General features: G+C 64.2%; 1 protein-coding gene across 2 annotated transcripts in view; it reads left to right on the top strand.

Annotated features, from left to right (window-relative positions):
• The window catches only part of RNF157 (ring finger protein 157), a 51848-nt gene that overhangs the window by 16530 nt on the left and 10760 nt on the right, over positions 1-24558 (top strand). For both annotated transcript variants that reach the window (XM_055131044.1, XM_055131043.1), the window contains exons 3-11: positions 18256-18344; positions 19451-19597; positions 19808-19925; positions 20284-20350; positions 20501-20544; positions 20775-20822; positions 22511-22582; positions 23069-23228; positions 23324-23436. In XM_055131044.1, coding sequence (XP_054987019.1) covers positions 18256-18344; positions 19451-19597; positions 19808-19925; positions 20284-20350; positions 20501-20544; positions 20775-20822; positions 22511-22582; positions 23069-23228; positions 23324-23436 — 858 coding nt within the window. The remainder of the gene's footprint in view (positions 1-18255; positions 18345-19450; positions 19598-19807; positions 19926-20283; positions 20351-20500; positions 20545-20774; positions 20823-22510; positions 22583-23068; positions 23229-23323; positions 23437-24558) is intronic.

The following is a 24558-nucleotide window of genomic DNA, read 5'->3' as shown; positions in this document are numbered from 1 at the left end:
TGGCGCCGGAGATGAAACCAGGCTGGCGCGTGCACGGCAGGTGCCCTCCCTCCTGCACTGCCTCCCTGGGCTCAGCACGAGGCCGTGTGGCTGCGGCCTGCTGCCCTGTGCTCCTGGAGCCCCCCAGACTCTTCGTGCATAAGCGGGATCATCCTGAGACCAGGGTCAGAGGGCTGCCCATCAGCCGCTTGCTGGGTGCCAGTCGCCCATGCCACTCCCCTGCGCCCCCTGAAGTCTGCCCCCACCCCCACCCCGCCTTTTACAGGTTCTATAGTTCAGCTTACCTGTCAGCAGAGCAGGGGTGGGGGAAGGGCACACTGTGAGCCCAGGGGCTGCCCTGCTGTAGGGAGGGAGTGTGGGCAGGAGAGGGAGCACGCAGGGTGGGGAGAGGCTTCTGGGAAACCAGGCGCAGAGCAGGGCACACTGGGCACCTTTGGGGCAGCCCCAGATAAGCCCACATTGCAGGGGCTGGAGCCAGAGCACAGAGGGTAGGGCGTTTGTCTTGCACGCAGCCGACCAGGGTTCGGTTCCCAGCATCCCATAGGGTCCCCTGAGCACCGCCAGGAGTAATTCCTGAGTGCAGAGCCAGGAGGAACCCCTGTGCATCGCCGGGTGTGACCCAAAAAGCCCCCCTCGTGCGAAAAACCCCACTCAAACCAAAACCAGCCCAGTGACTTCAGACGTCGGCGCTTCTCAGTGTGGACGGGGTTGCGGAGGGCCGTGGCCTGCTCTGTCCTTTTCTTTTTTTTTTTTTTTTTGGTTTTTGGGTCACACCCAGCGATGCACAGGGGTTACTCCTGGCTCTTCACTCAGGAATTACCCCTGGCAGTGCTCAGGGAACCATATGGGATGCTGGGATTAGAACCCGGGTCGGCCGCATGCAAGGCAAACGCCCTCCCCGCTGTGCTTCGCTCCAGCCCCTGCTCTGTCCTTTTCTTGCCCCTGACCTTTGAAGAGGAGTCGGCAGGGACGCCCGCTGCCCCCGGCCTGCGTGTCCCGCACGCCTCACCTGTGGTTGCACGTGTCCTGCTGTCCCCCTGGCTGGGAGGGTCCTCTCCGGACAGCCCACGGGTAGGAGGTGCAGGGGTGGGCAGGGCGGGCAAGGGGGGCTCTGGGTGATGGAGCCAGGGCATACCCCAGAGACAGAGGCCCAGTGCGTGCTCCGGAGCACCCCCGCAGCAACTTCCTGCCTCGCAGGGTCCCTCTGACCTCGGGTCTGACGTCACTTCCTGCCATGCTCGTTTCTGCCAGGCTCGGACCCGAGACCGGCTTGTAAGCCAGAGTCCTGGGAACACAGCTGTCTGGTGTCCGCAGCGTGGGGGTGCAGGGAGCAGGCGCCGGCCAGGCCCTTTCCCGAGGGCACAGGTGGGCAGCGGGAGGGGTGGGACAAGTCGGAGAAACAGGCCCGTGGACTGCCCGGCCCCTGGCACTGGGGGGGTTTCCTGTCACTTTCCAGTGTGGGCTGCCCACCAAGTTGCTGTCTGGGCCGAGCAGGCCGACTCCTCCGTGTATCATCCTGGCCGTGGGGGCGGGTGGACTTCGAGAACCCCCGTGTGTGTGCGTGTGGGGCTGGAGCAGGGCGCTGGCCTTGCATGTGGCCCACCTGGCTTTGATCCCAACTCCTCCAGGGGCCCCCGAGCACTGACAGGTGGGAGCCCTGAGCACAGCCAGGTGCGGCGCCCAAACTAAACACAGCTAAGGTGGTCGAAGAGGATTTGGAGTCAGGGTTGCTGGGTTTCTCCTGTCTGCACGAGAGCGCCAGCCGCTTGGCTCGTCGGCTCCGCCATCTGCCCTGTGTCCCATGAGTAGTTCTGACCCAGCTGGGGACAGAGCTTGAAATCGCCACTCGGAGAGGTGCTTCGGGCAGCGCCAAGGATGGCCCCCGGGCCCGCCCCACGCTCCCCCAGCCGGGAGAGGCTCAGTAGTGAACACCTCCCGGAGGCTCAGCCGTCAGGCAGCGGGTACTTCCCAGGGCACTGCGGGACCCCGGGCTCCTCCCAGGCTGGCAGCCTTCCTGCCTGTCAGGAAAATTGTGAGTTCCAGTTGTACCACAAGACACGCGTCATCGTGTGTGTCCGTGTTGCTGGGCCCGCCCCCATGCAGTCTCCCTGCAAGGGCCGTGCTCCATGGGGCCCAAGCGGGCTGGACCCGGCTTTCAGGAATGGAACCTTCCCCTCACGTTTGCGGAGATGTCCCCTGCCCCTTCTGCAGAGACACCCCTCATGTCTGCAGAGACACCCCCCACGTCTGCAGACACCCCCTCCCCTATCTGTGGGAGACACCCCCCACGTCTGCAGGAGCCCAGTGGGGAAAGGGCTGGCAGCAGGTCCCTTGGGGGTGGTTTTGCACACGGACACACACATACATACACACACACACACACATGCGCGCGCGCATGCAGCATCATGCACACCTCAGTGCCTCTCATTCCTCTCCCAGGCGTGGCCAGTGTCAGGGGCTGCCCAGGCGGCACAGCTGGGCCCTGCATGAGGGGCTCACCCTGTGGTCGGGCACAGGATGACAGCTTTGCAGGGTTGGCGTGAGCACTGCGGTAAAGAAGGGTTGCAGGGCCTGAGAACGTGGAACGGGTAGGGGTGCCCTCTATCTTGCCCGGGGGGAGTGGAATCAGCGACAGTGCACAGAGGCACGAATGGGGGAGGCGCCCTGGGCTCCCGGAGTGGGGTGTCTGTGAGGACTGGGCAGGGGTGGGGGGATGGGGGTGTCCGTGAGGACTGGGCAGGGGTGGGGGGATGGGGGTGTCCGTGAGGACTAGGCAGGGGTGGGGGGATGGGGGTGTCCGTGAGGACTGGGCAGGGGTGGGGGGTGGGGGTGTCCGTGAGGACTGGGCAGGGGTGGGGGGATGGGGGTGTCCGTGAGGACTGGGCAGGGGTGGGGGGATGGGGGTGTCCGTGAGGACTGGGCAGGGGTGGGGGGTGGCGGTGTCCGTGAGGACTGGGCAGGGGTGGGGGGTGGGGGTGTCCGTGAGGACTGGGCAGGGGTGGGTGGCTGTGAGGATAAGGTCGGTCCTTGATGGGAGGCTGAAATGGCTGCAGCGTGGGGGACGGTTAAGGTCACGCCGCCGTGTGGAGACAGCCGTGGTCATCCTGCCGCGTGGCGGAGGCGGCCGCGGTTGTGATTTGACTCTGCCACTGACTGGCTTCGTGGCGTCGGTCCAGGTGTTGGTCGCCCTGGAGCTGCAGCGTCCCCTGCGGCAGAGGCCAAGGGTCCCGAGACGGACGGCGCCTACGGAGGGGCGGTCAGCCCCAGCGTCGGGGGAACCGCAGGACCAGCTGGGCGTCATTTCACACGGTCCCTCCTGGGGGTTCTCCAGGCTCTGCGCTGCCGGGGTCCGTCCTGGGGGCTGCCCCCTGCTTGGCCTGGCAGGTCCCCTCGGAGCAGAGCAGAGAGCAGACGGCTCGCCTCGGAGCCCGACCCCAGACCCGTGTGAGTGACGAGACGTCGGGCTGGCTCGTGGCGTGGCCTCCCGTGACGGGGTCCCTGTCCCCGTGCCCTGCCGACGTCAGCCTGAACACCGTCCTGCCCTCAGCTTGCCACCCCCGACCCCACGGGGCTTCGCTGCAGCCCCTCCTTTCTCTCTGCTCCTGGGCCCGAGGGCTGGGGGCTCCCTTCCAGCAGGGGGCGCCGTCTCGAATCCTTGCCCTCCCGCGTCCTAGGCCGTCGCTGACCCCCAGAACCCACTCTGCCTTTGTCACCTCCTGGCCGCAGCCTGTCTCCAGCACCCTCGGGGCTAGAGCTCAGCCCTGGTCCTGCAGACCAGACCAGGACACGGGCCTCCTGTGCGTGTGTGTGCGTGAAGGCACGTGTGAATATGGCAGTGTGTGAGTGTGTGTCTGTATCTTTGTGGTGGGTGTGGTGGGTGTCTGTGTGGAGGGGATGTATGAGTCTGTGTGAGTGTTTGTGTGGTGGTAGATGTCTGTGTGTCTGTGTGTATAGTGGATGTCTGTGTGTCTGTGTGTGGTGTGGGTCTGTGTGTGGTGTTTGTGTGGTGGTGGGTGTCTGTGTGTGCTGTATGTCTGTGTGTGTGGTGTGTGTGTGTAGTGGATGTCTGCATCAGTGTGGTTTGTGTGTGGTGTGTATCTGTGTGGTGTTTTTGTGGCGGTGGATGTCTGTATCTGTGTGTATAGTGGATGTCTCTGTGTCTGTGTGATGTCTTTGTGTGTGGTGTGTGCAGTGGATGTTTGTGTTTGTGTGTAGTATGTGTATGGTGTATGTCTGTGTATATAGATATGTCAGCGTGGTGGTGGATGTCTGTGTGTGTAGTGTGTGTCTACATGAGTGTGCTGCACGTGTGGTGTTTTTGTGTGTGGCATGTATATTAGCACGTGTGTGTGTGGGCACACGCTCATCCAGCCGTGCGTGGGGGGGCCCTCTCAGCCTGCGGGCGGTGGCGCGGCTCCACACGTGACGAGGGGCTTTACTCCGTACGCTCCTGTGCTGTGTGGATTTCCCCAGCACATGCTTAGCTATTAAATGAAAGGCCCTTCAACTTTCTTTAAAAATAGAGAAGAGCTTCTAATGAGCAGAGGAAGGAAGTGGGTCCAGGCGAATAAACAGAAGTCGGGAAATTAAGGAAGTTCATAAAATAATGCCTAATTTTGTCAGAGACTGACGGGAAGGGCGTGGGGTGCCGAGGTGGCCGGGGTATGCAGCGGGTGGGCTTGTGTGTGGGGGGGGTCAGAGCCGCCTGTAGGCCCGGCGGCGCGTCACCTGTTGCCCGTGGTAATTGAGGCCACCCGCCATGGGAACTACCCGCTCGATCCTGCCCTGTTGGGAGTTCCCAGGTGGGGGTCCTCGGAACCTGCCCGGCGTGCCCGCAGCGGGCAGGGACTCCAGCCGCGGAGCTGTCTCCAGGCCCCCGGGCCTGCTTCTCACTGTTCAATTTTGGTTTGGGGGCAGTGTGCTGCGCCCAGGGTTTACATCCTGGTGGACTGGGGGACTCTCTGGGGTCCCGGGGGTCCCAGCCAGCTGTGTGCAGGACCAATCAGCGCCTGGCAGTGAGGGCCAGCCCAGACTCGGGCGGTGTGGCCGGGCCGGCAGTGCCAAGTGCAGTCACTGGCTGCTGGTCCGTCTTCCAGAAGCTTCTTGTCTCGCAGGCCCCAGCCCTGCTGGCCTCGCAGCGCCTGTTCTTCTTGGGTGAGTCTGGGCGGCTGAGAGCGGTGTTGCCCGCCTGCGCGTGCAGCGGCTCTGCCTGGCTCGTTCCCTCTCCCCTCCCTGGGGGTGGCCGGGCCCAGGGCTGTGCTGGCCAGTGCTGTGGGCCTGGGGAAGTGTCCCTTTAACACTAGGACACCGTGCTGTGGGCAGCCCCGCACAGCAGGAGTGATGGGGGGTCACACTCGGGTGACGCTCAGGGCTTCCTCCTGGCTCTGCACTCCGGAATTGCTCCTGAAGGTGCTCGGGGGACCCTCTAGGATGCCGGGGATCGAACCCGGATCAGCCCCATGCAAGGCAAACGCCCTCCCTGCTGTACTATCACTCTGGCCCCAAGTGATAGCTCTTTTCATTTATTTTGGTTTTGGGGCCACACCTGGCAGTGCCCAGAGCTGACTCCTGGCTCTGTGCTCCAGGATGACGCCTGGCAGTGCTCGGGGGTACTGCACGGAGTGCCGGGGATCACACCCGGGTCGGCTGTATGCCAGTCAGGAGCCTGGCCTGCTGCGCTGCCGCTCCCGCCCCTCCCTCAGAAACTTCACTTGGGTGTTGATCTGAAGTTCCCGCTGGTGTGTGTTTTCTTCCCTCAGGGAGGGGGGAAGTACCGAGACGCCTCCCTCCGGCCTCCTGTCTCCTGGGGCCAGTGACTCAGTGCTGACACCCACTGACCCGGAGGACAGTCCCCTGGCGTCCCGGGGCCCAGAGAGCGTCTCCTGTCTGGTTAGTGGAGAGTCTGGCCCGTGTCTGGGTCACGGCGCACGCGGGGAGGAGCTGGCTCAGGCGGTTGGTCCAGGCAGGGCCGCAGCCGCGAGAGGCGAGCGGGGACGAAGCTGCTCCTTTATTGGCGGCCACGCCGGGTGGTGCCCAGGACTCACTCCTGACTGTCGCTCCAGCCCGTGTCAGGGGACCATATGGGGTGCCAGGGATCAAAACCGAATGCCCCCCGCCTGCCTCCGCCGTACTTAGCTCCGGGCCCTGGACTCCAACTTTTTTAGCTTTTGGGGTCACACCTGGCGGTGCTCAGGGGTTATTCCCGGCTCTGCACTCAGGAATCCCCCCTGACCGTGCTGGGGGGGGGGCGCATATGGGATGCCAGGGATGGAACCCTGGTCGGCCACGTGCAAGGCGAATGCCCTGCCCGCTAGGCTGTGGCTCCCGAACCCCAGCCTGTAAAGAGGGAACTTGGCTCGCTGGCTCCGTTCTGCTCGCCCGCTGCACCCCTTCTTTATTGCTTCTGTGGTTTGGGGGCCAACCCAGGGGCTGCCGGGACCGAACCCAGACCCCCGTGCAGGTGCGGCATGTGCTCCAGCCCTTCTGTCGTTGTTTGGGGGCCACACTGGGCAGTGCTCAGGGGTCACTCCCGGAGGTGCTGGGGGACCCTGCGGGGTGCCGGGGATCGAACCAGATGAGCCCTAGAGCCGGTCCCCGTCACCGTCTGTCCCGAGGGCAGTGTGTAAGGAGCTTCCTCGTGCCGTCCTGCTTCTGAGCTGTGGGGTCTTTCTACGGGGTAGAAAACTCACGTCTTAGGGCGGCCCCAGCCCCTGCCGCCCCGCTCGGACGGGAGGTGGGCTGTGGCCCCCGCGGTGCCCCCGCTCCCGGCGGCCAGGCCTGCTCTTTCCTCGAGGAGCCAACACGATATTTTGAAATTCCTGTCTAGAGTTTTTCATTCTTTTTTTTTTCTTTTTCTCAAATATATTTAAAAAAAAAAAAAAGCACCAGCTCCGTCTGTCGCTTCTGACGTGGGCGGGGCGGGTGGCGGAGGGCACCTGCTGTCCCCGGCAGGAGAGGCGGGAGTTTGGATTTGTCTGCTGGGTAGACTTCTGAGTAATTTTCTGGGCTACAGCTCCGGAGACACGCTGCAGCGTAACCTGACGTGAGGAGAGAAAGAAAACTGTTCTCCAGGAGCGTCTGGGCTGACGGGTGTGTGTGTGGGGGGGGCTCCGCCACCCAGCCCCTCTAACATCGGGGTTTGCAAAGCAGTGGGGTTTGCAGCTCGGTGCTGGGAAAGGGAAGTCCCCAGGGCAGAGGAAACGGTTTCTACTTCTAGTTCTCACTTTGCTCAGTTTTTTTTTTTTTAAATTGAATCACCCTGAGAGACACAGTTGCAAAGTTGTTCCTGATTGGGTTTCAGTCAGACAAGCTTCCAACACCCCCGCCTCCACCAGTGTGCATGTCCCACATGACCCCCCTCCCTCCCTCTCCCTCCCTCTCTCCTTTTCTCCCTCCCTCTTTCCCTCTCTCCCTCTCCCCCTCTCTCCTTCCCTCTCTCCGTCTCTCCCTCTCCCTCTCTCTTTCTCCATCTCTCCCCTCTCTCCCTCTCTCCCTCCCTCTCGCCCTCTCTTTCCCTCTTTCCCTCCCTCTCTCTCCTTCTCTCTCCCTCTCTCCCCTCCCTCTCCCCCTCTCTCCGTTTCTCCCTCTCTCTCACTCCCTCTTTCCCTCTTTTCCTTTCTCTTTCCCTCTCCCTTCCTCTCCCTCTCTCCCTCTCCCTCTCTCTCCCCTCTCTTTCTCCCCTCTTTCTCCCTCTCCCCCCCTTCCCTCTCCCTCTCCCTCCCCCTCCCCTCCTGGGCACTGTGGTGTGCAGTGCGGATGCTGAGGGTTGTCGTGTCTGTCCCCGCACCTGCTCTCAGCACTCAGTACTTGTCCAGAGTGATCCTTCCCGACTGTCTGGCTCACTTGTGCTCTGATGGCGTGACCATTCTCCCAGATGGGGGACCCTGCCTCCCTCCGCTTATCCTTCCTCCCTGCCCTAGGGCACGTGCCCCTGCCCCTGGCCCCCTCCCTGTCACTCGGGTGCTCTCCAGGGCAGTGGTCACCACCAGAGATGTGAAGGCGGATCAGCTGCAGCCGTGCCTGACGGGCAGACGGCCACGGTGCGCAGAGGTCAGTGCGCAGGCCCAGAGCGAGGGCCCCGAGAACTTCCCCTGGGAGTGGGTGAGGGGCCCAGGTGTCCGGGTGTGACGGGTGGGGGCCGAGGGAGGCAGCGCAGTGTGCCAGGCCCGGGGCCAGCCGCCCACTGCCCTCCCCACCTTACCTGGGGCGGAGAGTGGCTCACCCGCCTTCAGCCCAGGGATGGCGGGACCCTCGGTGCCCAGGCTGCTGAGCCCCCAGGGATGGTGGGACCCTCGGTGCCTGGGCTGCTGAGCCCCCAGGGATGGCGGACCTTCAGTGCCCAGGCTGCTGAGCCCCCAGCTTTGCCCCTTTGGCAACTGCTAGGTTTCTGGTGAGGGTGGGCGGGGAGGGGGTCGTGCTGTCGGGCCCAGTTCCTGGCCCTCACCCCACCCCAGATGCCCACTGGGGGTGCTCAGACTGGCCGCAGAGCTGAGTGTCGGGAGGAGGGGCTCCGGCTGGTGCCAGCCTCTGGGGGCTGCTCTCTGCGGGGTCCCTGGAGCCCCAGCGCCTGGCCTGGCCTCCAGACGTCACGTGTGCGAGGTAGGACGGGGCTGTACCTCGTCAGCTGCTGGTGTGAGGGGTCCCGGGGGCAGAAGTTGTTGTGGCCCCTGCCCTTGGCCCCTCCCTGTCCCCAGATGCTTGCCTGGCAGTGTGGCTGGCATGGGGGCCCCGTTTGCATGGTGACCACGTGGCCATGGTAGCTCCGTTTGCATGGAGACCACGCGGTCCGCTCTCCATTGGCTTTAGACTGCCTTGTTTTCTTGGAACTGAAGCTCTTAAAGGGCCCTGCAGCCCAGCGGTAGGGGTCTATCCACCTCTGTGAGGGGTTTGCTGTCCCAAGGGCCTGAGTCCCAGCAAAGTATGTGGCAGGGTGACAGTGATGCCTGGCCCCCAGTACTTGAGACACCCTGAGAGCCTGCGCGAGTGCTTTCGGGCTCTTGGGCTTCCCCGTGGCACACGTTTCACCACTGATCCTTCATTTGTGTTTTTTTTTTGGGGGGGATCACACCCAGCGATGCACAGGGGTTACTCCTAGCTCTGCACTCAGGAATTACTCCTGGCGGTATTCGGGGGACCATATGGGATGCTGGGATTTGAACCCGGGTCGGCCGCGTGCAAGGCAAACGCCCTCCCTGCTGTGCTGTCCCTCCAGCCCCACTGATCCTTCATTTGTACTTGTCTCCCCACAAGTATTCAAAATCATCCGAACAGGTAGAATTTTTTTTTTTTTAAGCGGGGACTGGAGGGGCGGGGGTGAGGGCCACCCCAGCAGTGCTTAGGCCCTACTCCTGACTCTGTGCTCAGGGATCCCTCCTGGGGGGCTCAGGGGACCATATGGCATGTGGGGGGTCGAGCCCGGCTTGGCCTTGAGCAAGGCAAATGCCCTCCCCGCTGTGCCCAGCAGGGAGAGTTCTTGGCAGAAGATGCTCTTACTGTTGGTGCTCGCCACGAGCATGGCCCCTGATGGAGACCTGCTTGTCTCGGTTGTTTGGGGGCCACACCCGGTGGCGCTCGGGTGCTGCTCCTGGCACGGTTCTTGGGGTCATTCACGGCGGTGATGGGTACCATGCAGCGCCCTGGTGGAACCGGGCTTTCTGCATGCAAAGCATGAGCCAACCCATCGAGCCGTCTCTCCGGCCACCCCCGGAACATCGCCTGGTTGGTGTCAATGGCCCACGGTGGATCCGGAGGCCCAGGGGACAGGCTCTGGGCTGGTGGGAAGAGACTGGAGGCCGGTCTTCACCCTGCAGCCCATGACAGGGCCAGGGGCTCCCGACACCCCTCCCTGCCGCCAGCACTGCTGTACCACTGCCTGGGGTGCCCCAGTCACTGGAGCTGGAGCCACAGCACAGTTGGCGTGCGGCCCACCCGGGTTCCATCCCTGGCATCCCATAGGGTCCCCTGAGCACTGCCAGGAGTGATTCCTGAGGGCAGAGCCAGGAGTGAGCCCTGAGCATCGCTGGGTGTGGCCTAATAACCAAAACCACTGTCACTGTCATCCCGTTGCTCATCTATTTGTTCAAGTGGGCACCAGTAACGTCTCTCATTGAGAGACTTATTGTTACTGTTTTTGGCATATCCAATACGCACGGGTAGTTTGCCAGGCTCTGCCGCGCGGGCTTGGTACTTTCAGTAGCTTGCCGGACTCTCCGAGAGGGGCAGAGGAATCGAACTCGGGTCGGCCGCGTGAAAGGCGAAAGCCCAACCAAAACCAATGAAAAAAAACACACAGCAGTAAAGACCCCAGCAGTACACATCACTCCCCCAGCCGAGCGCGGAGCCCTCGCTGGCCGGTGCTTTTCCGCTGGTCACGGGCCCTGATTGTTCCAGGATCCGCTCACCCTGCGCTTCCGGTTCTCGTCTTCCCGTGCCTGGCTCGCTCTCTGACCTGCACACCTGGGGTCAGCATCAGCACAACCCTGCTCAGGCGTGTGACCTCCCAGGGGAGACGAGCCCAGGGCCGCAGCGGGGACAGCCCCCCGGAAATGCGCGTGAGGACCCAGGCTCGGTCCCTGCAGCAGCCGGAGGCCCCGGCCGGGAAACGAAACAGAACCTCCCTAGAGGGATTTCCTCGAAGTGCCCGTGCCACTCGTTGCCACGGGGCTCGGGCTCACACGCCCCCGCCGCCACTTCCTGCCCCGCTGCGCACCCCCACCCCCTCACAGGAAGCCGGGCTCACCGGGTCCCAATTCAGAGAACGGTGAGCTCAGCGCCTCCGCCAGGAGCTGCCCCGGGGCCTTGCACGGCAGCGACGCTGAAGGAGGCTGCACAGTGGGGCCCCGTGGGCTGCGGGGAACACGGCTGACATGGCAGAGCGTGCGCCTGGCACACCTGAGGCTGGGCTGGGCTCCTAGAAGGGCGATCCTGCCCGGCCGGGGCCCGGTTTGTCTCAGAGAGTGGCACCTGGGCCGGAGCGATAGCCCAGCGGGGAGGGCGTTTGCTTTGCACACAGCCAACCCAAGTTCAGTCCCCGACATCCCCCAGGCACCACCAGGAGTAATTCCTGAGTGCGGAGCCAGGAGGAACCCCCGAGCCTCGCCAGGTGTGACCCAAAAAGCAAAGAAGAGAGTGGTGCCCGCGAGGACGCCGTGGCCGAGGCTCTGGTCGCTGGAGGAGCCGGGAGGCGCTGCCGTGGCTTCCTGAGGCCGGTCTCGGCGAGTGCTGCCCTCTGCTGCCCCCCAAGCACAGCCCCGAGTGGCCGCCCAAGACCTGCACGGGAGAGAAACACAAACAGCCGGATGCGCAGGGCCGGGGATGGACCCTCCCCACAGCGCCGAGGACAGCCCACCCGGGAAAGGCCATTTCGAAAGAATTTGTCGGAAACACCCAAACATGCCGTGTGTGTGTGTGTGTGGGGGGGTGGTTCTTGTGCTCTTTTGTTCTAATTATATTCCCAGACCTCAGCCCTGCCCAGGTAAACATCAGGGGCCTGGGACTCAGTACCCCCTTTCTCCAGGGCTGGCTGGGGGATGGGCAGCCCTGAGTCACCACGGTGAGGCTTCTGGCTAGGGAGGGGTGAGGATGCGGGTACCCCCATGCAGGAGGGGGCCGGGGGCCTCTGCCTGACACAGCCTGAGGGTCACATTCCTCGTGGGGTGCAGAGGTCAGCTTGGCCACTTTGGCTTATAGACCAGCCGCCCGACCTGCGTTTGTATGACCAGAACAAGGGACACCCGGTGATGCTCAGGGGTCACTCCTGGCTCTGCACTCAGGAATGACTCCTGGCAGTGCTTGGGGGACCCTATGGGATGCCGGGGATTGAACCCGGGTCAGCCGCATGCAAGGCAGACACCCTCCCCGCTGTGCTATCACTCCGGCCCCCATACCCGGCCCTCTAGTCCTGCTCACTGAGCAGCCTGGCCTCGACCCATTGGTGGCGTCTGTCCAGGTGTGAAGGGCTGCTGGCTGCTCCGGACCCGTCCTGGAGCACCGTGTGGCTGTCTCGGACATCTCTTACTTAAAAGTGTTTCTTGTTAGTGGCCTTCTCAGTCGAGTCCCCAGCAAGGTGCTGCAGCCGGACGCCGGTCTGAGCGGCCTCTCCGGCCGTTCCTCATTGTCACCCGCTGGGTGAGGGTGACGGGGCCTGGCCTCCTCGCAGTGTGGCTTTTCGCTCTCCCCTGATTCAGATTAGCGGGTGGGCGCACCCTCCCGGGCCTGGGAGCAGCTCAGCGTTGGGACCATGCTTTTAGTTCGGAAGCTGCATGGGGGATGGGGGGTGGCCTGGAGCTTCCCGACTCAGGGACAGGAGGGCCGGAGCAGGCTGTGCCTGTCCAGGGCCCCCACTGATCTAAGGAAGAACCGAGCCATGGGGCTGGAAGTGAGGGGACCCTTGGAGGTGGCGTTTTACTCTGCGGGGGGCTCTCAGGGAGAGAAAAGGAGAGTATTTTCCTGCAGCTCGGGCTCAGCCCAGTTCCGGGCGGTGCCACGTCACCCTGGCACTGGTCCCCTGTGTGGACCTCACCCGGCTGCCCACCGGCCTCCCAGGGCCCGCTCCTTCGGGAAGGTGACCTGCAGCGTGCACGCCCCCCCCATGTGCTGGGCCCGAGCCCCCTTCCCTCGTCTCTTATCCACAGGAGGAACCTCTGGCCTCTCGGCTTAGGTGATGACCCCTGGAGAGCTTTTACCTGAGATGGGGTGTAAACGCAGCCCTCTGGGGGCGGAGTGGTCGCACAGCGGGGAGGGCAGTTGCCTCACCTGCTGCCCACCCAAGTTCCATCCCCGGCATCCCAAGCATGTCAAGAGTGATCCCTGAGCACTGCCAGGAGTGTCCCAAAACAAAAAGGAAAGGAAAAAGAAAACCTAAAACAGCCCTCTGGCCTGGGAGCATCAGCTCAGCGGGGCCGGAGTCCTCCCCGACACTGACCCAGGGCCACACTGGGCGGCACCGGCCAGCCAAGATGCCCGCCAGCCTCCGACACGCCTGTCTGGGGGACGTCAGAGCAGGGGACACGCCAGGCATAGGGAACGGACTGACACGGAGACGTGAAGGGCCGATCCCGGGGAGAGAGGGCCTGTGTGCGCCCCGGCCGTGCGTTTCCCAGGAGCCGTTTGAGTCTCCGGACAGACATCACACACCTCCGAGTTTGCACACCGGAAAGCTTTCTATTTTAACTATAAAGGGTCTGGAATAAGTTCCTTTTCCTTTGGGAGTGGGTCTTAGTTTTTCGTCCTGAGATTCCCGTCCCAGGGGCGCCTTTGGGACAGACCCATCTTTTTTCCCCTTTTCCTAAGACGCCTTTCAAGGCATTTCCTTACGTGTTTGTAGCCGTCCGCGCCTGCGCCTCTGGCAGTGAAAGATGAAGACTGGGGGGAGCGAGCGAGCGGGAGCCAGGCCCCCGAGACTGGACGGTGCAGCTGGGGCTGGACACAAGCACCTCCCACCGCTCAAGCACCCGCTCCCAGTGCTGGGGCCACGCAGGCCAGGAGCTCCTAGAAGGAGCATCCAGCGGGCACCAGCCTCCCGGTAACGGTGGCTCCCGTGTCCGTCCTGTCGGGCCTGGATTGTGTCCATTATTATAGACCATTGGGAATTTCTCCATCATTTACCAGCAGAAGACTACCCTGTCATCTCTTAGGTTCTGTGTGAACACGCATGTCCCTGAGCGCGTGTGCACACACGCACACATGTGCACCTCTGCACTGCAGTCTGATGCTTGGCCACCAGGTGGCGCTATGGGGGCACCACTCGCGCCGAGGCTTCCTACCCTGGGCCCCTTGAGAGTGTTGGGCTGAGCTGGCCCGGCCCATCTGTGCCTTCGGTCAGTGACGGAGGACGGTGGCCTCTGCGACACTCACACCCAGAGTGCCCGGGCACCCCCCCACAGCCAGCCTGGCCCCAAGAGCTACAGGAACGCTTTCTCTGCCCCGAGTCCCGCGTGTCGGAGGGGACATGCCCTCCACCGTCAGGGCCCCTGTAGCGACCACCCTTGGACTCATCAGGCCCCCTGGATGGCACCCAGGGACCACGGGGGACAGCGAGGAACAAACGCCCCCATCCACCTGCCAAGCTGGTACCCGAGGCCCTGCTGTTCCTCCAGGCAACGTGTTCCTCCTGCACCTCAGACTGTTCCCGGGAGCCCCCAGCCGGCGGGGATGGACGCTCGGACTGTTTGCCCCGCGGTGGGGAGGCGGGGGGCCTGTGAGTGGCCAGTGGCCTCTGAATCTGGAGCCACACCGGCGGTGGCCAGGGCTTTGTCCTTGGCGGTGGGCTCTGGGGACCATAGGGGGTGCCAGGGATCCAAGCTGGGTCAGCTGCACGCCAGGCAAGCACCCTGCCTCTGTGCTTTGCTCTGGCCCCAAACTGACCGTTCTGAATGCAGCGTTGTGCGTGCGTGCGTGTTTACGTGTACGTGTGTGTGTCCTGCACAGAGAAGGGAGCTCTGTGTTCAGACACACATCTAGGCCTGGCGCACGTGGGCACCTGCCTTGTCTCCCGGTGGATGGCCGCCACTGCCAGAACGAGCCCCAGCAAGAGGCTTGCTCCGGGCAGCGTTGTCCGATGAAGTGAATAGACCAGGGGTGGGGGTCTGAGCTTTTCTCGGCCACAAAGGCCCTGGGCAGCCCGGCCTCCCCAGCCCGCCGCTCTTCGCCCGGTGCCCGTCTTTGTTATGCCGGCGAAGCTGAATTCTAGAAATGGCCCCTTGGCATCATTCTCACGCCTGTTCAGTGTTTTCACGCCAGGAGGATGTCGAGGACACGGGCAGGCACGGGCAGGCCCACACGGGGCTCGCGGCAGGAGGCCAGGCGGGGCCTTGCCGAAGGCCGTCTGCGGTTCTCCCGTCCGGGAACTGCGGGCACGTCTGTGCCAGAGCAAAGGTCCCGCTGCCCCCTCTGAGCCTGCCCGTGCCAGGGCACAGGCTGCACCTCCTGCCTCCGCAGGCCCGGTGCCAGACAAGGGAAGCAGGACCTCCAGGGGTCGGACTGGTGCTGATCCGACCCAGTGCCTGGGGCCGGCCCTGGCTGCTTCCGGGGTGCCTGGACCGGGCCCGGCCTGGGCTCCGTCTCCCTCCGCGCCAGCAGCCTTGCCCCTGCCTCTGGGAGTCACACCCTGGTTTTGAGCTCACACATGCGCGTCCTTGGCTTAGTTGTTGGTTTTTGTTTTGGTTGTTTGGGGGCCATGTCTGGTGGTGCTTGGCGCTTAGTTCCTCCTTCCTTTGCCTTAAAGGTAAGTTCAAATGCTGGCGCCGAGACATGCTGCAGAGAGGAGGGCGGTTGCCTTGCGCGCAGGCAGCCGGCGCGGGTTCAACCCCCAGCACCCGCGATGGTACCCAGAGCCCCACCAGGGTGATCCCTGAGCACAGCCAGTATGAGCCCCCCCCAAAACAAGTAATGATAAGTGTAACGTGTGTGTTGCACGTACTAAGGAGCGATTGTCGGCAAGCAGGACAGCTCGTCGGGAGGCTGCAGCGGTTAAGGCGCTGGCCTGGCCGGCGGCTGACACGGCCAGTTCAGCCCCTGCGCCCCGCCAGGGGTCACTCCTGAGCCAGGAATAGGCGCTGGTCACCCCCAGGTGTGACCCCACAGCCTCCCCCAAGCACAGAGAGCACAGCCTTCAGACTCCTGCGTGAGCCGCCTGCCCCCTCCCCCTGCCGGCGGGCGAGGGCCAAGGGCTCAGGCGCACACCTGGGGCCTCTGGGGAAGCACGTGACCCTCTCTCCACCGCCGCTTCCTTCTCTGCAAGCCTGCGCAGCCACCTGGTCTCCGGGGACTGTTCCCGGACGAGCTCAGTGCCCTGCGCCTCACCTGGGTCACCCAGGAGCGGGGGTGGGGCCGGGGACGGCTGTCCCAGCCGGAGAGGAGGACTGATGACCAGGCACAGGAAATGTTCTTTCCTCTTGGCCTTCGTCTTGCTGTGCCACCTTTTCTGGCATCTCTCAGTGGGCTGGTTCACGTCTCCCCTTCCTAGCCCCAAAAGCCCACCTCCTCCAGGAAGCCCTCCCAGATCACCTGCGCAGGAGGCCACACCCAGCGGTGCTCAGGGTTTACTCCTGACTCTCTTGTTCTGGGGTCACTCCGGGCGATGCTGGGGAGACCCTGTGCCATTCAGGGGATGGCACAGGGTCAGCTGCGGGCACAGCCAGCCTCTTCACTCCGGTGCTAGGTCTCCAGTCCCATCAAGGAATTCTTCTTTTTGTTTTTCAGGAGTTAAACAAGATCCTTCTTGTTTTCGGCCTCACCCCTGCGGCGCTGGGGATGGCTTCTGAGGATGTCAGGGGGGACCGTGTGGTGTCAGGGGTGGAGCTGGGGCCTGTCGTGTGCAGAGCCTGCGCTGGTGTCTCCCTCTCTCCCCCTCCTGGAGAGCAGTGGGTCAGCCTCCCAGCAGACTTCCGGTGGATTCTCTTTCCTTTGGGGGCAGGAGTGCGCAGAGACGCATCAGGTCAGGTCGGCTGGGAGCAGTGGCGCAGGGCAGACCAGCCGGCACTGGGTGCTTCTGTTGGCCCGGAGGGCAGGGGTGAGTGTGAAGGGGGCACTCGCCGTTTTTGGACCTAGGCGGGAGGTTCGGGTCCCTCCCCAGGACCTGTGCAGGGGCGCTGAGGAACCGCGCGGCTCCAGGAAAAATGTTAATCCCACAGTCATTTATTTGGGCTTTAGAAGAGACGTGGGCTCGTGTGGGATTTTCCTGCCTGATTACTTTTTGCTTAAGCTCATTTTCAAATGGTCTGAAATTCCTGGACTGGGACAGCGGGGGGGGGGGCGGGGGGGCAGGGGGGTCCGGGTCCGGGTGCCTGCAGCCGTGACTCCTGCTGTGGCCCGCTCGGGCCTTCCTGGGGAAGGGGCCGCAGGGTCTGGGAATCTCGCCACACGCATCTGCGTGGTGGGAAGAAGTGTAGTGGGGGGGGGGGACAGGCCACAGCCGCGGGGCCACCGCGCCAAGCACAGTCCCCGAGCCCCAGCTCAAAAGCAGGAGGGAACCGCGGGCTACCGCGCTCGCAGAAAGAGATGGGCTGGTGCGCCCTGGGACCCTGAGAGGGGGTGGGCGAGAGGGTCCTGAGCTACATACGTGTTCAGGGAGAACGCGGGCTTGAAGAGCAGCAGCCGCCTCCCTCCCTCCTGTCTCACTCTGGTCTGAACAGGCTGCTCCTGGCTCCCGTCGGGGCCCTGCGGTAGCGGGGAGAGCAGCCAGGCCCCGGCATGAGACGTACATGCGGCAGCAGCTCTGCACCGCCTCCCCAGCCCGGAACATTCTTTTTTTTTTTTTTTTTTTTGCTTTTTGGCTTTTTTGGTCACACCCGGCGATGCACAGGGGTTACTCCTGGCTCTGCACTCAGGAATCACTCCTGGCGGTGCTCAGGGGACCATATGGGATGCTGGGAATCGAACCCAGGTTGGCCGCATGCAAGGCAAACGCCCTCCCCGCTGTGCTATCGCTCCAGCCCCCCAGCCCGGAACATTCTAACTCACTCCTCGCCCGCCTTCTGGTGGCAGCTCCCCACGGATTTAGTTTGGATGTTTTCCTTTTACCTTAATGTCGACTCGGACCCAGCCTCTGGGGGGGTCACAGCGAAGCAGGAGGCTGTGCCGCAGAGGCCCCCGCAGTGGCCCCCGCTCAGGCTCCTGCTTGGCCTGCAGGTGGACTCTCGGGAAACACGCGCGGGAAGGCCCCGCACACCGGGCTCCCTGGGTCTCGGTAAGCCCCGGGACCATGGTGGCGATTGGGAACACACACATCACATACACACACATGCCCACACTCACCACACACACCCACACTCACCACACATACACACACACTCACCACACACACTGTCACTGTCACTGTCATCCCGTTGCTCATCGATTTGCTCAAGCGGGCACCAGTAACATCTCCATTGTGAGACTTGTTACTGTTTTGGGCATATCCAGTACACCACGGGGAGCTTGCCAGGCTCTGCCGTGCGGGCAGGATAGTCTCGGTAGCTTGCCGGGCTCTTCGAGAGGGACGGAGGAATCGAACCCGGGTTGGCTGTATGTAAGGCAAACGCCCTACCTGCTGTGCTATGCTCCAGCCCAACACACACACACACACACACACACACACACACACACACACACACACACACCACGCAGAGTAGTTGTGGTCTGTGTACGTCTCGCTGTCACAGAGCAAGCGACCATCCAGGGCTTTGGCTCAGGGCCACGGGGCCCCCACCCCGCCAGCCCTGGCTGCTCCCTCGGGCTCGAGGGTCTCACGGCACGGCCCCCCTCTGCTTCCCACAGTTCCCGTATGCGGCGCCGCCTCCCCAGGAGCCCGTGAAGACGCTGCGAAGCCTCATCAACATCCGGAAGGACACCCTGAGGCTCGTCAGGTGAGGGGCCCCTCGGGCCGCTTCACTCTGGCTCCTTCCCGGTCCCTGACCCGCACCGCGCCCAGCAGCGCCCCGGCCAGCACCGCGCCCATGCGGGGTCCTCGGGGAAGGGGGGGGGTCCTGCAGTCCCAGAAGCCGTAGCACAGGAGCTCGGGCACCGGCGGGGCCTCACACACCACAGACAAGCACACAAACCCACACTCACACACATACCACAGACACACACACATAACCACCCCCCCACATACACACTGACACACACATACACTCACACTTAGACATACACACTTATACACAGTCACATACAGTCACACTTAGACTTATACACACACTCACAGTCACACTCACACATGCAATCACATACACACACAGGTACACACACACTTAGACACACAATCACATACACACTCATACATAGTTACACTCAGACTTATACACACACTCACACTGTCATACTCATACACAATCACATGCACACTCATACACAGTCACACTCATACACTTACATACACACACTTTTATACACACTCATACACACACCATACACACACTCATATATTCATACACACTCACTCATGTGTTCATATATACACTCATACATACACTCACACATATACACACTCACACACTTATACACACACACTTATCAACACTCATACGCACTCATTTACTCACCACACTTATACACACACGGCTGCTCCGTCTGAAATGGGGGCCCCAAGGCCTGGCCGGCGCTCAGCGTAAGGCCAGCTGGGATGCGTGGGCCCGGAGTGGCGCGCCGTGTCCGTCTGTCCGTCTGCCCGCTGTCTGGAGGACGCTCCCCTGGGGAGACTGGAGCATGGCCGGGTGTGGCCCCGAAACAAAAGACTCACCTCCTGGTGGGGTGTCACCGTGAACTGCGGTCTGGACGCCCACTTGTGTCTCCCGCCAGGCCCAGGCGGGCAGGCGAGCAGGTGGGGGCTGCCCGCGCCCGTCCCCCCAGCCCATGGGCACGTTTGTCATTGCGGGGCTCACAGCTGATGGGCAGGCAGGCGACCGGGGTGCGAGGCCTTCGCAGACACTCCGCCCAGGCCGGGGGGCGGGGCTGAGCCGCTCCTGCTTCCCAGGTGCGCTGAGGAGGTGAAGGCGCCCGGCGAGGAGGCCGGCAAGGCCAAGGCGCACTACAGCGTGGAGTTCACCTTCGACACGGACGCACGTGTCGCCATCACCCTCTACTACCAGGCCACGGAGGAGTTCCAGAACGGCATCGCCAGGTCAGGGGCCGCCGGGGAGACCCCGCCACACCCAGAGGGGCCCGGGCTGGCTCAGACTTTCCCCCAGAGCCTTCCCTTCTGGCCCAGAGCCGGGGGGCAGGCCTGGGGGGGGCGTGTAGACCCCCCCACCAGCTTCTGCCCGAGGGGGTGTGTGCACAGAAGGCCCCGGAGCATCCCGCCCGCGGGTCCTGAGTGTCCCTTTGCCCCCAGCTACATCCCCAAGGACGGCGGCCTGCAGTCGGAGACGGTGCACTATAAGCGCGGCGTGTGCCAGCAGTTCTGCCTGCCCTCCCACACCGTGGACCCCTCCCAGTGGGCCGAGGAAGAGGTGCGTGTCTTGTGGGGGCGGCAGACAGGCGGGGTTGGGGGGACCCCAGCCAGCTGCCGGGGGGAGTCTGTATTGGCCTCCTGCTTGTCACCAGGCCCTGAGAGGGACGCGCCAGCCCCTTCCTGGGCTCCAGCCTCCCCGCGGGGAGTATCAGGACAGTGGCCCTCAGCCCGGTTTCTTTTTGCTTTTTGGGTCCCACTGGCGATGCACAGGGGTTCCTCCTGGCTCTGCACTCAGGAGTTACTCCTGGCGGTGCTCAGGGGACCCTGTGGGATGCTGGGAATGGAACCCGGGTCGGCCACGAGCAGGCAGACGCCCTCCCCGCCCCTCAGCCCGGCTTCTCCTTCCTTCCCTTCAGCTCAGCTTCGACCTGGACCGCGAGGTGTACCCGCTGGTGGTGCACGCTGTGGTGGACGAGGGCGACGGTGAGGGGCTCCCTGTGCACGTGCCTGGGGAGGGGTCCCCGCCTTGTGGGCGGCACCGGGCCTCAGCTGGGCCCAGATGGGGGGGCTGCTTCGGGTGTGTGTGGGGTGGGGGCGCCGGGCCCCCCTGCCATCCCTCTCCGTCTCTCTCAGAGTACTTCGGCCACTGCCACGTGCTGCTGGGCACTTTCGAAAAGGTAAGAGGGGCTTGGTCAGGCCTCCGAGGGGTCGGGGAAGCCCCCCGGGAGCCCCAGCCATGGGACTGTGTTCAACGCCAGGGGCCTCAGTTTCCTCCTCTGCAAGCAGAGGGGTGGGACTGGGCCCCTCCGGTGAGGCCCCGAGTTCCGCACTGGGGGTGTCCACGCCACGTGGAAGGAGAGCGGGAAGGGCCGGGCCGGGCGCCCCCCAACCGCCTGTTCCTTTCCAGCACACAGACGGGACTTTCTGCGTGAAGCCCCTCAAACAGAAGCAAGTGGTAAGGGCCGGCCGCTCCCCTGCCCGGCTGTCTGTCTGCCTGTCTGTCTGCCTGTCTGTCTGTCTGTCTCTCTGCCTGTCTGTTTGCCTGTCTGTTTGCCTGTCTGCCTGTCTGTCTGCCTGTCTGTCTGCCTGCCTGTCTGTCTGTCTGCCTGCCTGTCTGTCTGTCTGCCTGCCTGTCTGTCTGCCTGTCTGCCTGTCTGTCTGCCTACCTGTCTGCCTGCCTGTCTGTCTGCCTGTCTGTCTGCCTGTCTGTCTGTCTGCCTGTCTGTCTGTCTGCCTGTCTGCCTGTCTGTCTGCCTGCCTGTCTGCCTGCCTGTCTGTCTGCCTGTCTGTCTGTCTGCCTGTCCGTCTGTCCGGCTGCTGCCTGCCTGTCTGCTGCCTTCACTTCTCTCGCTGTCTGCCTCCCGTGTGCCTTTGTGTGGGGGAGCCAGGGGGGTGGCCTGAAGGGAATACCGATCTGGGGCGCCTTTGCTGTCCCCCGCGGGCCCCACAGACTTGCGGACTCTGGAGGGCAGCCTGTCACCTGACTCGGGGCTCCGGAGCGCTCCTTTGCTGTAGAACTCCAGGCGAGACACATTCCAAGCCCAGGGCCGAGTGTGGGGGCCCGTCGGGGGCAGCGGGAGCCCTGGCCTGCCTCCCCCCTCGGTTGCTTCCCTAGACCCCTCGCTGTGGCTGTCTGCCCCCGCCTGTGGCCCCCGTGAGAACGGGGATGGCCTGTGTCACCGGGTGGCGGAGCAGAGGAAGGGCAGAGGCGGGGGCGGGGGCATGACAGGCCGAGGGCTTGTGCGACCTTCGGGGCCAGCACCGCCCCTGCTGGGAGGCTCAGTCGGCGGTGACGCTGGGCTCTGGCTTCTGGGACGCAGGCCTGCCCAGTGTTTAAGAAGCCCGAACGCTTCAGAGACGGGAGGAAGCCGTGGCCCCTGAGCAGGCCTGCTCTCAGGGGGACGCTGGCAGGAGGGCGCGACCGAGGCAGCGGCAGCTGGGAGGCAGCCCGGAGGCGGTGCCTGCGTACCCGGGTGCCGGGAGTGGCGCAGGGCCTGGAAAGGAGCCAGAGACAGCAGGGAGGGCGCTGGCGCTTGCCTTGCACGCGGCCAGCACGGTTGGGTCCCCGGGGTCCCACGTCAGCCCCCGTGCCCCGCCAGGAGCAGACCCCGAGCATTGCCCGATGTGGCCACCACGCCTCCTCACCCCCAAAAGATAATCCAACAGGCCAGGGAGGGCCCGGGCCCTGCATGCAGCCAGGCTGGGTGGACCCCGCCCCGCCGCTGCATGGAGCCCCCGAGCCTGCTGGGAGTGATTCTGAACACTTCAGGCGCGCCCTTCCCCCCGAAAGCCTGAGGCAAGAGAGAAGTGCTGAGGGGGGCCAGCGCCCCGCCCCTCCCCCACCCCCCTTCAGTCTTGCTCCTGTTGACCCCCCTGCCCCGCACCCCTCTCTCCCTGGGGCTTCCTTCCCCCACTTTCGCGGGCTGCGGGCACTCTCTGTGCCCTGTGTGCCCCTGGGGGTGTGACGGGGCCGAAAGAACATGGGCCCCCCCAAGGAGCGCTCCCCCGGCAGTGACCCTGCAGCCTGGCCCGTGTGTGCCCTGGACTTCCAGGCTGAGTCCTCGCCCTGGGGAGCTGGGTGGGGTCAGGCTCCGGGCTCACCTCTGAGTCTCCCGCCCTTGAACTCTGTCCTTGTTCCCGCAGGTGGACGGGGTCAGCTATCTGCTGCAGGAGATCTACGGCATCGAGAACAAGTACAACACACAGGACTCCAAGGCACGGCCCTAGAGGGGCGGGGCGGGGTGAGGGGCGGGGCTTGAGAGGGGTGGGCGGGGCCTGAGCGGGCAGGGGCGGGGCTCTGATGGTGGGGCGGGGCCTGAGAAAGCCAGAGCTTGGGTGGTGTGGAGGGGAGGGGCTGGGAGGGGCAGGGCCAGAGAGGGGAGGGGCTGGGGTGCAGTGGGGCTGGAGGGGGAGGGGCTCTGGTGGAGGGGCGGGGCCGAGGGGCGGGACCAGACTCAGCGCCCAGTGCCCGTCCGTGACTGGTTCTTTGCCATCTTGTCCCACGAGGAGACTGAGAAGTGGGGTTGAGGGGCCGGGCCGGGCCCACCCCACAGAGCCTATCCTTTGGGACCCCTCGGCCCTGGATCTCCCAGTCCCTGCCCTGGGGTACCCCTGCCACAGACTCTCCGGGCGGGAGTGGGCGCGGGGAGGGTCGCGGCCGGGGAGCCGCGTGGACTGAGGGCGCCGTGTCCCCGCGGGCAGGTGGCCGAGGACGAGGTGAGCGACAACAGCGCCGAGTGCGTGGTGTGTCTGTCGGACGTGCGGGACACCCTGATCCTGCCCTGCCGCCACCTGTGTCTGTGCAGCGCCTGCGCGGACACCCTGCGCTACCAGGCCAACAACTGCCCCATCTGCCGCCTGCGTGAGCGCCCACCCGCCCGCCCGCGGCCCGCCCACACCCGCCCGCCCGCCGGGCGCCCACCTCACCCTGACTCCCGCCCCGTGTCCCGCCCGCAGCCTTCCGGGCTCTGCTGCAGATCCGCGCCATGAGGAAGAAACTCGGCCCCTTGTCCCCCGCCAGCTTCCACCCCGTCATCTCCTCCCAGACTTCCGACTCCGAGGAGCACTCTGTGAGTCAGCCCGGAGCCAGGCCTGGGCGCGGGACTCGGCCTCGGGGAGGGTGTGGGGGTCGCCCAAAGGTCCAGCCCGCTAGTGGAGCCACCGTGTCCAGCCTGCCAGGCACACAGGAACCGGGCCAGGGCACCTGCAGCCTCCTGGGGACATGCAGTGTCCTGTTGGCGTGGGCCCGCCCAGCGTCCCCCACTCCTGGGCAGCCCCTGCTGGGCACCAGGGACTGCGTCGGGCCGGAAGAGCTCTTCCTCTCTCGCTCATCTCTCTGTCCCACTGCCTGTCCTAGCGGCGGTACCAAACGGGGGCTCACTGGCCCTGGCTCATAGGGAAGGGGCAGTGTGGGAGCCGGGCCTCCAGACCTGGGGTCACCGAGGAGCGAACCCTGCCTGTTTGCAGGGCCCCGCCCTGGGGTGTGTTCCTGGCCAGCAGGCGTGCTGGGATGGGTGCGCTCCTCCTCGGGAGGGAAGTGCGAGGGGTCGCCACTCAGCTTTAATAGCAGAACAGACCAGGCCAGGGGCTGGAGCGATAGCACAGCGGGGAGGGCGTTTGCTTTGCACGTGGCTGACCCAGGTTCGATTCCCAGCCTTCCATATGGTCCCCTGAGCACCGCCAGGAGTAATTCCTGAGTGCAGAGCCAGGAGTGACCCCTGTGCATCACCAGGTGTGACCCAAAAAGCAAAAACAAAAAACAAAAAAAACAAACAAAAAAACCAGACCAGGCCAGGCGGTGAGGTCCTGGAGCCACTCCCAGGGTTCTTGGGGTGACTTGGGAGACGCTCGCCGGGCTGAGACACCGGGGAGTTTCCCCGTGGACCTGTCTGCAGGGCCAGGAGGTGGCCCAGCAGGGCACAAGCTGCACGCAGGAGCACCCCGAGGTGTGACCCCTAGTTGAGTAGGAATGCACCAGAGGCAAAGGTGGTCAGGTCTGGTTGGCTTTGGTTAGTGGGGTCTCTCCTAGGCTGCTGGGGGCGGGTGGTGAACATGCCGGGTACTCATGCCCACCCTTGAGCTGTGCCCCTGGCCCTGCCGAGTCTTTGGAATCCCACGCCCAGGGTGCTCGGAGATCCAGCCCAGGGCCCTCACGGGTGCTGCAGGGAATCCAGCCCTCTGCGCCGTCTCCC

This window comes from Sorex araneus, chromosome 3, assembly GCF_027595985.1.
Source record: "Sorex araneus isolate mSorAra2 chromosome 3, mSorAra2.pri, whole genome shotgun sequence".
In the NCBI taxonomy this organism is placed as follows: Eukaryota; Metazoa; Chordata; class Mammalia; order Eulipotyphla; family Soricidae; genus Sorex; species Sorex araneus.
This window is presented reverse-complemented; position numbering and strand designations above follow the sequence as displayed.